Source organism: Protopterus annectens, chromosome 2.part0, assembly GCF_019279795.1.
Source record: "Protopterus annectens isolate FY-2018-M chromosome 2.part0, PAN1.0, whole genome shotgun sequence".
NCBI classification, from domain to species: domain Eukaryota; kingdom Metazoa; phylum Chordata; order Ceratodontiformes; family Protopteridae; genus Protopterus; species Protopterus annectens.
In genome coordinates, this window is record NC_056728.1 from 35,392,852 (window position 1) to 35,408,300 (window position 15,449).

Here is a 15,449-nt window from a genome sequence, read left to right on the forward strand (position 1 = left end):
GAAAAAGGAAATGCCAAAAATGGTATTGGGAATTACTTCAGAGGTAAGGAAAGGCCTGTACCAGCAGTGGTACAAAGAGTACCAAACTTGGTAAAAAGGGAGGAAAGAGAGACAGCCACACACACAAATATTCAAAAAGTATGCGACTAACAGTAGGCTAACTAGGTATATGCAAAAAAAGAGAGAAGAAGCTTTAACAATAGACAAATATGAAAATTTATTAATGACTTAGCTGAAAGCTGGCCTGACACATCTTTACTCAGTACATGGCAAACGAGATCTGAGGTAATATAGAGAAGAGCACTATGGGTAAGACTTAGCTCGAAAGTTTTTTGGCTAGCGCGAGCTTGTTATAACAGCCGACTCGGTTCCAAGGACGGAACCGACACCCATCAGTAATGAAGGAATGAAGATTAACAACATCAGATGGGGGGGTTATGTGCCCTCATAGGGAGTCATGTTTTTACATTAGTGACTTTCATGATGAACAAGAAAGGTTGCCCAATTTCATGGAGCTGAGAGCCAAAGATTTGGACAACACTTCTAAACAATGGACACTTTTTAGATGGTTGGGCAGTGTATTTGGTAACCTGGGAAAGTACAATTGTGTACACTTACCATAAATGTAGATGTTTGAGTGTATTCACTGTTGCAGTCATCACATTTGGGTTATCCCTGCCAGGGTAGCCCTCGGCTGGCCCGAATACCAGAGACTTAGTATTTCTGCGTCGGTTGCTGTCACTTCAGGACAGACGTCAGGTTGTCAGTAGTATAAAGTAAGGCAGCCGACGCCATTACATCAATTTTTCCTGCGCTAACCTGTCAAGAGCCCCCAAGTAGGTTCTGGTGGAAGAACCCCACTAGTAGAAAGTAATTACCAATATGTCCCTTGTAAGGTAAGAGAAGAAAGGAGGATGGAGGGAGGGAAACCAGGACTGCAACAGTGAATACACTCGGACATCTACATTTATGGTAAGTGTACACAACTGTACTATGTTCGTGTTTCACTGTTGCAGTCATCACATTTGGGTTGATTCCCAAAGCTGAGGAAATGGGTGGAGGCATTCAAAGAAACTAGGGGCTGGATAGGATGCCTTGCAAGACTGCAGAGACAAACCATGCCCTGGATTTGGAGAAGAAAGGTAGGTGGTAATGCTTGGTAAAAGTGTGAACAGATGTCCAGGTGGCAGCCTCCAGGATGTCCCTGGTGGGGACTCCTCTAAGGAAAGCTGCAGAGGTGGAGGCTGCTCTGGTGGAGTGAGTCCTGACCCCCTTGGGTGGAGGCTTTCCATGTTCTTTGTTGCAGTGTGCTATCCATTTGGAGACAGCTTTGTCTTCTGCCCCTGTAGCAAAGCTAACCAGCAACTGATCAGACTTTCTGAAGGATTTAGTCCTGTCTGGATATAATCTGAGCTGTCTGAGCACATCTAGAGAGTGCAGAATCCTTTCCCCCTTGTTCTAGGGATTAGGAGAAAAGGTGGGCAAATGAATGGATTGGTTGAGGGCCACATTGGACACCAGCTTGGGCATGAAGGATGGGTTAGTTCTGAGGGATACCCTGTCAGCATGGAAGATGATGAAGAGTTCCACAGCCATGAACGCTTGTAGCTCAGAGACTCTTCTGGCTGAAGTGATGGCCAGAAGGAATGCTGTCTTCCAGGAGAGAAATTTTAGTTCTGCAGAAGAAGCTGATTCGAAAGGGGGTAGGGTGAGTTTTTCCAATACAAAGTTAAGGTCCCAGGCTGGGGTTGGTGCCCTTCTGGGTGGCCTCAAGTTGCTAGCCCCTTTTAGGAGCTGTTTGATCAAAGGATGTGAGAAAAGGGGCTGCTCAGTGGGAAAATGAGCAGAAATAGCAGAGGCATGATTTTTTATAGAGGAGAGAGAGAGACCACTGTGTAGTAGGTTAGCTAAGTAATCCAGGATGACAGTACGGGAAGGCTGTGCCATATTGGCTCCCTTAGCCTGGCTCCAGGTGCAGAACTTTTTCCATTTGTCAGCATAAGACTTTCTGGTGCTAGGGAGTCTGGTCTCATGGATAACATCTAGAACCTGTTTACTGAGGTTGCCAGATTGATTTGGGGTTAGGGAATAAGCCAAGCTGCCAGACTGAGTGCCTGCAATTGGGGAATGCATGAATTCCTCTTCCCTCTGGGTCAGGAGGTTTGGAATCTGAGGAAGATGCCATGGGGCAGTGGGGACAGGCTGCGCAGCAAGGGGTACCAGTGCTGGTGAGGCCAGTCTGGAGCTATAAGAATGGTCATTTGGTTTTCCTCCTTTATTTTGAGCAGTACCCTGGGGATGAGAGGTAGTGGAGGAAAGGTATAGACTGACAGATTGACCCAGGGGAAGGACAGGGCATCCACTTTCCAAGCCATGCAGTGATGCTCCCTGGTGCAGAATTTGCTGAGGTGATGGTTGGTGTGGGAGACAAAGAGGTCGACCTTCAGGCCCCATTTCTGAGTTATTAGGGTGAAGGTTCTTCTGTTGAGCTGCCACTCGTGTGGGTCCAGAAGAGAGCCTGGTAGGAATTGTGCTAACAGGTGTAGTTCCATGGCAGAGGCTGTGTGCCAAAGGGTCATGGCCAGCTTACATAGAGGGTAGGAGTGAGTCCCTCCCTCCTTGTTGATATACCATATCACAGTGGTGTTGTCTGTTTTGATCAGGAGAGCTGCTGGAGAGAGAAGGGGTTTGAAAGCTATCAAGGCGTGCTGGACAGCCATCATCTCTTTTTGGCTGACGTGCAAAGGGATTTGCTGTGGGCTCCATTGGCCCTGTATGCACCTGCCATCCAGGTGTGCACCCCAAGCATAGTCTGATGCGTCTGTGGTGAGGGTCTGGGCAGCGGAAAGTGGTGAGAAAGGCAGTCCCTTGTTGTGGAAGCATGCTGTTGCCCACCAAAGGAAATCTTTTTTGAGGCAAGGAATTATAGGTAGAAGAGTTTCCAGGTCTTGAGAGTGTTGACACCAAAGGCTTTTTAGGTACCACTGAAGTTTCCTCATATGCAGTCTGGCATATGGAATGAGTAGTATGCATGATGCCATGAACCCCAGAGCTTGTGGGATCTTCCTTGCAGACAACTGGAGCCTGGTGGCTAGCTGAGAGAAGTAGGCTGTTAGGAAAATTTGTTTCTCTGGTGTAAGGAATGCCATTTGGAATGCTGTGTCCAGGCTTGCTCCCAGGAAGATAATCCTTTGGGTGGGCACCTGTTTGGATTTCTTTTCATTTATTGTGTACCCTAGGGAGGTTAGTAGGGTCTTTACAAAAACCAGGTGCTTAGGCAGCTTTTCCTGGCTGTCTGCCTGAATAAGGCAGTCATCTAAGTATGGGTAAATCTGAATATTTCTTTGTCTGCAAAAGGCAATGGCTGGAGCCAGACATTTTGTGAAAACTCTGGGAGCAGTAGATAAGCCAAAGGGAAGCGCAGAGAAGTGAAAGTGTTGAGATCCTGCCCTGAAACGTAAATATTTCCTGCATGATTCCCCGATAGGAATTGGGAGGTAGCCCTCTTTTAGATCTAGGATGGCTAGCCAAGTGTCCTTGGAGAGCATGGGTAGCAGCTGCTAGAGGGCAAGCATTTTGAATTTTGGGATCACCAGGAAGGTGTTTAGAATGGATAGATCGAGGATGGGGCGCCAGGTGCCCTCTTTTCTGGGTACCAGAAAAAGTCTGGAGTAGAAACCTTGGCCTATCTGTTCTGCAGGAACGTGCTCTACTGCCCTCATAGAGAGCAGGGAAAGGATTTGCTTTCGAGCCTCTGCCCATTGGTTTGGTGGTAGATCTAGGAACCCTTTTGGGGTTGGAAGGGTGTAGAAGGAAAATCTGTATCCCTGAGACACTATGTTCAGTACCCAGTAATCGTTGGTAATGGTGGTCCAGGTGCTTGTATCAAAGGAGAGTTTTCCTCCTAGAGGTAAGTAAAGGTGGACAGAGGGAGGGGGTGGGGGAGGCGAGTCATTGTGAGTTCTTACCATAAGGGGGTGGCTTAGAACTCCCTAGTTTTGAAGTGGAGCTAGTCCACTGCTTAGATCCCTGCATTCCCTGTGGCTGCTGTCTGGGGGGGTCTGATTCCCTGGGTCCTAGGCTGCACTGGCCTAGTGGGTGCAGAAAAGCACCAGTGTTTGGTGGGACAATGCCTGCTGAACCTGGCTGGCTGGACCTGCAAGAAATCCTTAACTGTTTGCATAGATTTTGCTTTTTCTTCCATCTTTAAGACCTCTTCTGCCTTAGTGCCAAATAAGTTATCTTTGTGCAAGGGCATATCCAACAATTTAGATTTGACATAGTCTGGCAGGGGCTGTTACTTAAGCCTTGTATGTCTTCTAATGACAGATCCAGTGACTGCTGCCCTGCAGGAAGCTTCTAGGGCATCAAAACCACAGTGCAAGGTATGTTTAGTTACTTGACTTGCAGAATGCATTAACTCTTGTAATTCTTTAGATTCTGCCCAAGCAGGAAAGGAAGACTTTTGTTTGAGGAGTTCCAGGGTATGTTGCTGAAATTTCAGCATATGGAACTGACAATTTAGTGCCTTGATAGCAACAGTAGCTGAGGTGTATACTTTTTTACCTCATCTGTCTAGTGCTCGGCAATCCCTATCTGAGGGGGGAGGATTCTTAGCAGAGGTTGCTTTAATCCCTTTAGGCCCTTGAGAAATTATTTTAGGATCAGCAGTAGGATTTTTAAAAAGAAATTTGTGTGAGTCAGGGACTCTATAGTACCTGTCTGGTTTTCTGGGTGCAGGAGAGAGGGTGCCAGGAGTCAAGGTGGATTCCAGGAAAACATCCTCCACAACATCCAGGACTGGGGGGGTGGCCAAGGGTCTGTTCTGTGGGAGATCTAGGAATTCCCAGAGTCTCTTTTTAGACTGAGGATAGCCTTGACTCTCCCATTGGAAATTCTCCCTTAAGGTATGCAGGGTTTCCCCCAAAGGAAAAAAAACCTCTGGGGGAGAGGCTGAAGAATGGAATCCTCTGCATCAGAATCCTCATAAGGAGAGAGGGGTTGCATGTCTTCATATTCAGATTCATCAGCGTCATCTGACTCTTGTTCAGACAAAATAACGGGACAGATCTCTTTTCCTTTTGGAGGGGATAGCTTGGCTTCCCCTGATCAGCATGATAAGGTCTTCTGCAATTTTAAGTATTTGAGACTGAGGCAAAGCAGCAGGCGCCTGAGAGTGGGTCGTCGGTTTCTTGGGTGTGGTTCATACCCTGGGCCTAAGAAACTCGGTCATTTTTGAAAGAACGGTAGTCGCGAAAGAAGATGTCAGTTTATGTCGAGAATCTGTAGTGCGAAGGACTTCCTCGGAAGCAGATCCCTGCTCAGCAGCTCCGGCCCCATCCAAGGTAGAGACGACCACAGGATCCTTAGTCGAAGAAGAGTTTTGCAGCATACTGGACTCTGAAAGGGTCTTGGTAGCGGCCTGCGAATCCACAGAAATGGGCATCAGGGGCTGCGAAAGCACCTCACTGAGGACCGGAAAACTGATGAATAGCTTAATGGAAGCGTCATTGGTAAGTTTGGACCTGTGCGGTCTGTCTCTGTCTTTATCTTTATGTTTTTTCGGAAGATCTGCTGCCGGATGGCTTACCGAAGCCATATCAAAATTCGAGGACTGTAAGTGGAAATATGTGGCTACAATAAGGGCCCGATGAGGGATAGTTCTGGCGTTGAACAAAGCACAGAAGCGACAACGGGGGACGTCGTGGTCTGGGCCTAAACAAGTGACACAGTAAGAATGGAAGTCTCGGTGTGTTATTTGCTTTCCACAGGTGAGACAATTATTAACTTTTTCTGACATCGGTTAGTGCAAGAAAAAAGGACCCCCAACGGGGTACTTAGCTTTAGAAGACTTAAATTTCAATTCGGTAGACAAAACTCATAGCGGCCGACTGGCACTCATGCGAACTGCTTCTGCTTCGGGCACCATGGCAAGAAAGACTGATGTAACGGCATTGGCTGCCTTACTTTATACTACCGACGACCTGACATCAGTTCTGAATCAACAGCAACCGACGGAGAAATACTAAGTCTCTGGTATTTGGGCCAGCCCAGGGCTACCCTGGCAGGGATAACCCAAATGTGATGACTGCAACAGTGAAACCCGAAGAACATCTAGTATATTACAAGGTATCATTACAGTAATTGGTATTATTCTTTTGGTTGCTTTAATATTTTCTGTTCTAAAAGCTCTAATCACAAAATGCTTAATTTCACTTGCATGTGAAATGCCAGTTGTACCTGATAATGAACATAAGGTAAATGAAACTTCAATCGCTGCAGATGATGAATATTATGATGCTGAAGTGTATTTCATCAAATTAAGAAAAATCAAAATATAATTGTGTACTGTACAACATTGGTGGTGTCAAAGGAGGGATTTGTTAGAGAAAATGTCTTTCTCATAATTATTCTTCACAAAATGCATATTACCTTACAGTTTCTTCACAAATGAATCAAACAAAATATTTATAAACTGTTTATGTTAAACAATATATAGTACAGATGCACTGACTCAAGACTAACAGGTAAATCAATGTTATTTATGCATATTTTAATTGCATCTTTGGAGCTCAATCAATCGCAATCCAACCGTTGAGGAACGGTAAATAAGATCTGAGGTATTGTGGTGGTTAGGGGCATTACGGGTAAGGGAGAAGCATTACAGTTGGATCCTAGAATCTTTAGAAAGTGTCTTAGTCGGATCCAATGATCACATCCGACCCCATTGGTCAAGGAACAAATGAAAATGACAACATCAAATCTAAATATTTAGCAGCAGTAGGCTTAGCAAAAGCTATAGCTATTCAATTAGGTTCAGAACGAGTATACGAAACCTTAAAAGTTTGTGGAACTTTATACAATCTGGGTTTTTAGGGGAAGTAGGCTGACAGCACTGGAGGGATGGGTGAAGGTAAAAGTTCATAGTACTTTCTGACAGATTCAGAAACCCCAGTATTCTCCCACTGAAAACAGTGGCACACTCCGGAAATAGTCTCAGATAACGAGAAACTCCCCAAGAAAGAATCAGATACTGTGCTCTCATCTGAGACTAACTCAGAAATCTGAGGAGAAAACCATGCATCTGTCCCTTCATTTTCCTGTCCAGATCCAGAATCTTGAATCTTTTCAGGAAAAGAGCCGTTCCTCTTTCTTTTACTAGAAACTGCCTTATAAGAAGGCTCAACAGCTTGAATTAAACCCTGATAAAACACTAGTACACTACTCCTGTCTAAAGAAATTTCAGGAATAGTTTATACATATTTAGATTTCTGTTTCTTTTAAATTGGGCTAATTGTGTTGTTAATGGCAACAGCAGCCTCCCTGAGGACTGGCACAGCATTCTAAATAAACAGGGAAGTCTTTTGTGTTCCCTCTCTTAGGACCAACAACAGTGGCTCTTTCTCACCCATTGTGGGTCGGTCTATAGTGGTTGTAAGTGCTGCACCGGAGGCATCCAGAGTAAAAGATCAGTGGTCCGAGGAACAAACAATGGCCACAGCTAAGTCACCCACCTGCAGTTAAGCCAAACTGCTAGTCTGCTTTAGTGGCAAAGGCTGTTTACTTAACTTTTTCTTTTTGTGGCTGGTAGAAGGACTGACCTAGGGACTGGTAGTTTGTTTCATGATCGAGCCAAAACTGGTACCCCTTTCCCAGGGAAAACAAGCAGCATTAGCTAGTAAAAATATAAGTTGTTAAAAGTCACTTTTTTCTCACAAAAACACAATAAAAAGCAATTTAACACACTTTGCCAGCCCCTCAAAATAAAATAAACAATTTCACAAAAGAAAAAATGGTTTTCAACTGCTTTAAATAACTTTTAAACTTACAGGAAAAAAGTGAGTTCCCATTTAAAAGTAAAAGTCTAACGACAGTCCCTTAAACATGAACTTATAAACTAAAAATAAATACAAGAAAGTATGCTTAAACAATATATTTTTTACATGGAAGGTTTTTCCCCAAAGGGAGCTCATCTGCCCAGCAAAGGAAATGTACAAGCTGACCATCAATTCTTGAAAACCCACACAGGAGCTCTCTCATCAATGACAGGAAATTTCTGAAGGGCTTGGTTCTCAAACCTGTGATTTTAGGCAGCTCAGCTCAAATTGCCTAATGGCTTGAGCACATGGAATGTGCCCTGAAGCTTTGAGAGCTGGCCAGCTGTTGTATCCTTGGCAGGATATAACCTATAGAGCTAAGGCTACTGCAGCAGTGATCAGTAGCTGCTTTGTTGTATGCAGGTAGAGACTTGAAGGTGAAACATCTTTGACTAGAGACATGGGCTTGGCTTACTAAGCCAATGAAGACAACATTCATTAGCATGTGGATGGAAGCAGTTACTTACAGGAGGAGGGCACACCAGGCACTTTCAGTACTGTGGGTGTCAATATCAGTGCCTTGATAGCAACAGTAGCTGAGGTGTATACTTTTTTACCTCATCTGTCTAGTGCTCGGCAATCCCTATCTGAGGGGGGAGGATTCTTAGCAGAGGTTGCTTTAATCCCTTTAGGCCCTTGAGAAATTATTTTAGGATCAGCAGTAGGATTTTTAAAAAGAAATTTGTGTGAGTCAGGGACTCTATAGTACCTGTCTGGTTTTCTGGGTGCAGGAGACAGGGTGCCAGGAGTCAAGGTGGATTCGAGGAAAACATCCTCCACAACATCCAGGACTGGGGGGGTGGCCAAGGGTCTGTTCTGTGGGAGATCTAGGAATTCCCAGAGTCTCTTTTTAGACTGAGGATAGTCTTGACTCTCCCATTGGAAATTCTCCCTTAAGGTATGCAGGGTTTCCCCCAAAGGAAAAAAAACCTCTGGGGGAGAGGCTGAAGAATGGAATCCTCTGCATCAGAATCCTCATAAGGAGAGAGGGGTTGCATGTCTTCATATTCAGATTCATCAGCGTCATCTGACTCTTGTTCAGACAAAATAACGGGACAGATCTCTTTTCCTTTTGGAGGGGATAGCTTGGCTTCCCCTGATCAGCATGATAAGGTCTTCTGCAATTTTAAGTATTTGAGACTGAGGCAAAGCAGCAGGCGCCTGAGAGTGGGTCGTCGGTTTCTTGGGTGTGGTTCATACCCTGGGCCTAAGAAACTCGGTCATTTTTGAAAGAACGGTAGTCGCGAAAGAAGATGTCAGTTTATGTCGAGAATCTGTAGTGCAAAGGACTTCCTCGGAAGCAGATCCCTGCTCAGCAGCTCCGGCCCCATCCAAGGTAGAGACGACCACAGGATCCTTAGTCGAAGAAGAGTTTTGCAGCATACTGGACTCTGAAAGGGTCTTGGTAGCGGCCTGCGAATCCACAGAAATGGGCATCAGGGGCTGCGAAAGCGCCTCACTGAGGACCGGAAAACTGATGAATAGCTTAATGGAAGCGTCATTGGTAAGTTTGGACCTGTGCGGTCTGTCTCTGTCTTTATCTTTATGTTTTTTCGGAAGATCTGCTGCCGGATGGCTTACCGAAGCCATATCAAAATTCGAGGACTGTAAGTGGAAATATGTGGCTACAATAAGGGCCCGACGAGGGATAGTTCTGGCGATGAACAAAGCACAGAAGCGACAACGGGGGACGTCGTGGTCTGGGCCTAAACAAGTGACACAGTAAGAATGGAAGTCTCGGTGTGTTATTTGCTTTCCACAGGTGAGACAATTATTAACTTTTTCTGACATCGGTTAGTGCAAGAAAAAAGGACCCCCAACGGGGTACTTAGCTTTAGAAGACTTAAATTTCAATTCGGTAGACAAAACTCATAGCGGCCGACTGGCACTCATGCGAACTGCTTCTGCTTCGGGCACCATTTATTTAGCAGCAGTAGGCTTAGCAAAAGCTATAGCTATTCAATTAGGTTCAGAACGACTATACGAAACCTTAAAAGTTTGTGGAACTTTATACAATCTGGGTTTTTAGGGGAAGTAGGCTGACAGCACTGGAGGGATGGGTGAAGGTAAAAGTTCATGGTACTTTCTGACAGATTCAGAAACCCCAGTATTCTCCCACTGAAAACAGTGGCACACTCCGGAAATAGTCTCAGATAACGAGAAACTCCCCAAGAAAGAATCAGATACTGTGCTCTCATCTGAGACTAACTCAGAAATCTGAGGAGAAAACCATGCATCTGTCCCTTCATTTTCCTGTCCAGATCCAGAATCTTGAATCTTTTCAGGAAAAGAGCCGTTCCTCTTTCTTTTACTCTTTCTTTTACTAGAAACTGCCTTATAAGAAGGCTCAACAGCTTTAGAAGACTTAAATTTCAATTCGGTAGACAAAACTCATAGCGGCCGACTGGCACTCATGCGAACTGCTTCTGCTTCGGGCACCATTTATTTAGCAGCAGTAGGCTTAGCAAAAGCTATAGCTATTCAATTAGGTTCAGAACGAGTATACGAAACCTTAAAAGTTTGTGGAACTTTATACAATCTGGGTTTTTAGGGGAAGTAGGCTGACAGCACTGGAGGGATGGGTGAAGGTAAAAGTTCATAGTACTTTCTGACAGATTCAGAAACCCCAGTATTCTCCCACTGAAAACAGTGGCACACTCCGGAAATAGTCTCAGATAACGAGAAACTCCCCAAGAAAGAATCAGATACTGTGCTCTCATCTGAGACTAACTCAGAAATCTGAGGAGAAAACCATGCATCTGTCCCTTCATTTTCCTGTCCAGATCCAGAATCTTGAATCTTTTCAGGAAAAGAGCCGTTCCTCTTTCTTTTACTAGAAACTGCCTTATAAGAAGGCTCAACAGCTTGAATTAAACCCTGATCAAACACTAGTACACTACTCCTGTCTAAAGAAATTTCAGGAATAGTTTATACATATTTAGATTTCTGTTTCTTTTAAATTGGGCTAATTGTGTTGTTAATGGCAACAGCAGCCTCCCTGAGGACTGGCTCAGCATTCTAAATAAACAGGGAAGTCTTTTGTGTTCCCTCTCTTAGGACCAACAACAGTGGCTCTTTCTCACCCATTGTGGGTCGGTCTATAGTGGTTGTAAGTGCTGCACCGGAGGTATCCAGAGTAAAAGATCAGTGGTCCGAGGAACAAACAATGGCCACAGCTAAGTCACCCACCTGCAGCTAAGCCAAACTGCTAGTCTGCTTTAGTGGCAAAGGCTGTTTACTTAACTTTTTCTTTTTGTGGCTGGTAGAAGGACTGACCTAGGGACTGGTAGTTTGTTTCATGATCGAGCCAAAACTGGTACCCCTTTCCCAGGGAAAACAAGCAGCATAAGCTAGTAAAAATATAAGTTGTTAAAAGTCACTTTTTTCTCACAAAAACACAATAAAAAGCAATTTAACACACTTTGCCAGCCCCTCAAAATAAAATAAACAATTTCACAAAAGAAAAATGGTTTTCAACTGCTTTAAATAACTTTTAAACTTACAGGAAAAAAGTGAGTTCCCATTTAAAAGTAAAAGTCTAACGACAGTCCCTTAAACATGAACTTGTAAACTAAAAATAAATACAAGAAAGTATGCTTAAACAATATATTTTTTACATGGAAGGTTTTTCCCCAAAGGGAGCTCATCTGCCCAGCAAAGGAAATGTACAAGCTGACCATCAATTCTTGAAAACCCACACAGGAGCTCTCTCATCAATGACAGGAAATTTCTGAAGGGCTTGGTTCTCAAACCTGTGATTTTAGGCAGCTCAGCTCAAACTGCCTAATGGCTTGAGCACATGGAATGTGCCCTGAAGCTTTGAGAGCTGGCCAGCTGTTGTATCCTTGGCAGGATATAACCTATAGAGCTAAGGCTACTGCAGCAGTGATCAGTAGCTGCTTTGTTGTATGCAGGTAGAGACTTGAAGGTGAAACATCTTTGACTAGAGACATGGGCTTGGCTTACTAAGCCAATGAAGACAACATTCATTAGCATGTGGATGGAAGCAGTTACTTACAGGAGGAGGGCACACCAGGCACTTTCAGTACTGTGGGTGTCAATATCAGACACCAAGAAGTAGATAAGAGCTTAATTAAAAAAAACACTATGTTTACATGATCTGCTCTCTCTTTGTAAGGGACGAATGGGTCAAAATTGAACAGCTGGGGGCTAGTTCTCCTTTTCCAGGTGAAGGAAAATTGGGGGAAAAATACTTCACAACATGACCATCTCCTGTCTGAAATACATATTGGCCCTAGACAAAAAAGTACAGTCAGCAAGACAGGAATGGGAAAATGTAAAGCAGCACATCTATAAGATGATTAATATGGGTAAGAATGTATTAAGTCTTAACTGCCCACACAATGTGTTCTGCAAGGTATATGTTTCCCCAGACCAGGTAGGTTTTAATATCAAGTGCCTGAGGAAAAAATGTCAAGAGAGCAATATTTCCTCTGCCACGATCCTTTCTGAAGCCTAAGCAGATGGCAATTTAAATACACAGTGAACTGCTTTTAAAAATGAAAAACCTCACAATTTTGAACATACTGCGTATCAAACACTGAGAAACATTGAAGATTCTAAGAATCCTATGCTAGCTTTGCAAGGGTAATCAAATGGTGCTTGCAAATGGTGATGCTTACACACATGTACAGACACACACACACAAACACACACACACACGCACACAGGTGTATATACCACTTAATTTTAGGAAGCTACTATTAACCACGTAAGTGATTCTTAAAGTGAAAAGATAACCAAAAGTACATATTTTTTAGAAAATCATCTGCATGCCTTTCAAGTAATATCATTGATGAAAAGTATCTTTATACACTTTTTTCAAGAGTGGAACAACATATTTGTTTTGCATCACTGAACTATACTTACTGTCAGTAACTGGTTCCATGCAAAATCCCAGCAAAGCATGTAGGAAGTCCACTACATTATTCAGAGAATCCTTGTTCACATATTCTCTCATTGTCTGACGAAACTGGATTTTATCTAACTTGTACAGTCTAGTAAGGCAGTTCTGAGCCTATGAGAGAACAAACTCAGCAATGAATTACTGTTAGTATATACAATGAAACAAACAGATTTCAAGAACACAATGATACAGCAAAATAAGCTCTCCCACTGCAGCAAAACAAGTACTCCTCTCATATTATGGTCTTAAATATCAAACAGCAGCAGTGTAGGATAATGTACACAATGTCTGATTTGTAAAAGTTGAGTTTACATCATTGATGAATGGTAAGGCATTATAAACTGCCTATGTTCAACTTTGCAAACTTGAGGATTTAAACATTAACCGAACATCCAATCTATGACTGCCACAGACTCCCAAGCTTATACAATAAAACTCTTCTCTTGAAGCACTACACAATCCCCTTCCCAACTTTCCACTGCACGTTTGAATCCCTCCCTTTGAATAACTTCAAGCTGTGACTGATCGGTTTTATCCGTCTGTAGTTATGTAGTTTAGTTATGGGAAAGAGTAGTGGAAGCTAGGTTAAGAAGGGTGGTGATGATTAGTGATCAGCAGTATGGTTTCATGCCAGGAAAGAGCACTACAGATGCGATGTTTGCTCTGAGAGTGTTGATGGAGAAATATAGAGAAGGTCAGAAGGAGTTGCATTGTGTCTTTGTGGACTTGGAGATAGCATATGATAGGGTGCCTAGAGAGGAGTTGTGGTATTGTATGAGGAAGTCAGGAGTGGCAGAGAAGTATGTAAGAGTGGTACAGGATATGTACGAGGGTAGTGTGACAGTGGTGAAGTCCGCAGTGGGAGTGACAGATGTGTTTAAGGTGGAGGTGGGATTACATCAAGGAACAGCTCTGAGCCCTTTCTTATTTGCAATGGTGATGGACAGGTTGACAGACGAGATCAGACAGGAGGCCCCATGGATTATGATGTTTGCAGATGTCATTGTGATCTGTAGTGAGAGTAGGGACCAGGTTGAAGAGACCCTGGAGAGGTGGAGATATGCTCTAGAGAGGAGAGGAATGAAGGTCAGCAGGACTAAGACAGAATATGTGTGTGTGAATGAACAGGAGGATAGAGGAATGGTGAGGATACAGGGAGTAGAATTGGCGAAGGTGGATGAGTTTAAGTACTTGGGATCAACAGTTCAGAGTAATGGTGATTGTGGAAGAGAGGTGAAGAAGAGAGTACAGGCAGGGTGGAATGGGTGGAGAAGAGTGTCAGAAGTGATTTGTGACATGGGTACCAGTAAGAGTGAAAGGGAAGGTCTACAAGAGGGTAGTGAGACCAGCTATGTGTATGGGTTGGAGACAATGGCACTGACAAAGGCAGGAGTCAGAAATGGAAGTGGCAGAGTTAAAGATGTTAAGATTTGCACTGGGTGAGACAAGGATGGACAGGATTAGGAATCAGTATATTAGAGGGTCAGCTCAGGTTGGACGGTTTGGAGACAAAGTCAGAGAGGCGAGATTCCATTGGTTTGAACATGTACTGAGGAGGGATGCTGGGTATATTGGGAAAAGGATTCTAAGGATGGCGGTGCCAGGTAAGAGGAAAAGAGGAAGGCCTAAGATAAGGTTTATGGATGTGGTGAAAGAGGACATGCAGGTAGTCAGTGTGACAGAGCAATATGCAGAGGACAGGAAGAAATGGAAACAGATGATCCGCTGTGGCGACCCCTAACGGGAACAGCCAAAACAGAAGAAGAGTAAAACAGGATATTCATTATTTAAAATCCTCGCAGGACTGAAGCAAACATATGGTAAAACAGTGAAGCTCAGGTATGTTTTTTGAGATGATCAAATTAGTTGCTGCAGAGCTAATACAAATACACTCCTACAATAAATATAAATCTCTAATGGGGGGGGGGGGCTCCATGGAAACTAAAGTAAAGCTAACTACAGTCAGACTACAAAATAAGTGCTGCCAAGAAATGGAAGACTCCTGAAGGAAAGGGTTAGGAGGAGTCTCTGGAGACTGGAAGGAAACCCTGTTAAAACTTTGTTTAAAAGCTGTTCTACTATGTCAAGAAAATGAACTGCCTCCATCCATCCACAAACCCCTTTTCCCATTTTTTTCAGATGGGGTTGGAGTGTCACTTCAACAGTGACAATTATCTAAAGCCAAGATATACACTGCTGGGTGGATAGCCCTGTCATAGTAGTTCTTCCACGCCACACACTTGCATGCACACTCACACCTATGGCCAGTTTAGAGCGTCCAGTCAATCTATTGTATGCCTTTGGAATGTGGGAGGAAATCTGAGCACCCAGAGGAAACCCATGTGAACAAAGGAAAGCACCACAGCAGAGAATCAAACTGGGGAACCTTCTTTCTGTAAGGCAACAACGCCATCCACTGTAAAACTTAACTGCCTATATTTTAATTTCTACAAAAAGCTGGGGGAACTTGAATTAACTTCTCTTTCTGTCTACAAGTAATGAACTGTTTCCTTGGAAATACAACTGTTTCAGAAAACAGAAATATGAACTATGAAAGTGTCTACATTCAATGAAAACTATATACAAGAACTGTGCATTTTGATTTATTCTTCAAACTGAAAAAAAAAAACATATTTTTATTTTGT

The 15,449-nt window shown here is 43.6% G+C and overlaps 1 protein-coding gene across 1 annotated transcript in view; it reads right to left on the reverse strand.

Moving 5' to 3' along the window:
* The window catches only part of UNC80 (unc-80 homolog, NALCN channel complex subunit), a 5,631,640-nt gene that overhangs the window by 4,021,885 nt on the left and 1,594,306 nt on the right, over nucleotides 1-15,449 (reverse strand). Inside the window, exon 15 of the mRNA XM_044060513.1 lies at nucleotides 12,768-12,915. Coding sequence (XP_043916448.1) covers nucleotides 12,768-12,915 — 148 coding nt within the window. The remainder of the gene's footprint in view (nucleotides 1-12,767; nucleotides 12,916-15,449) is intronic.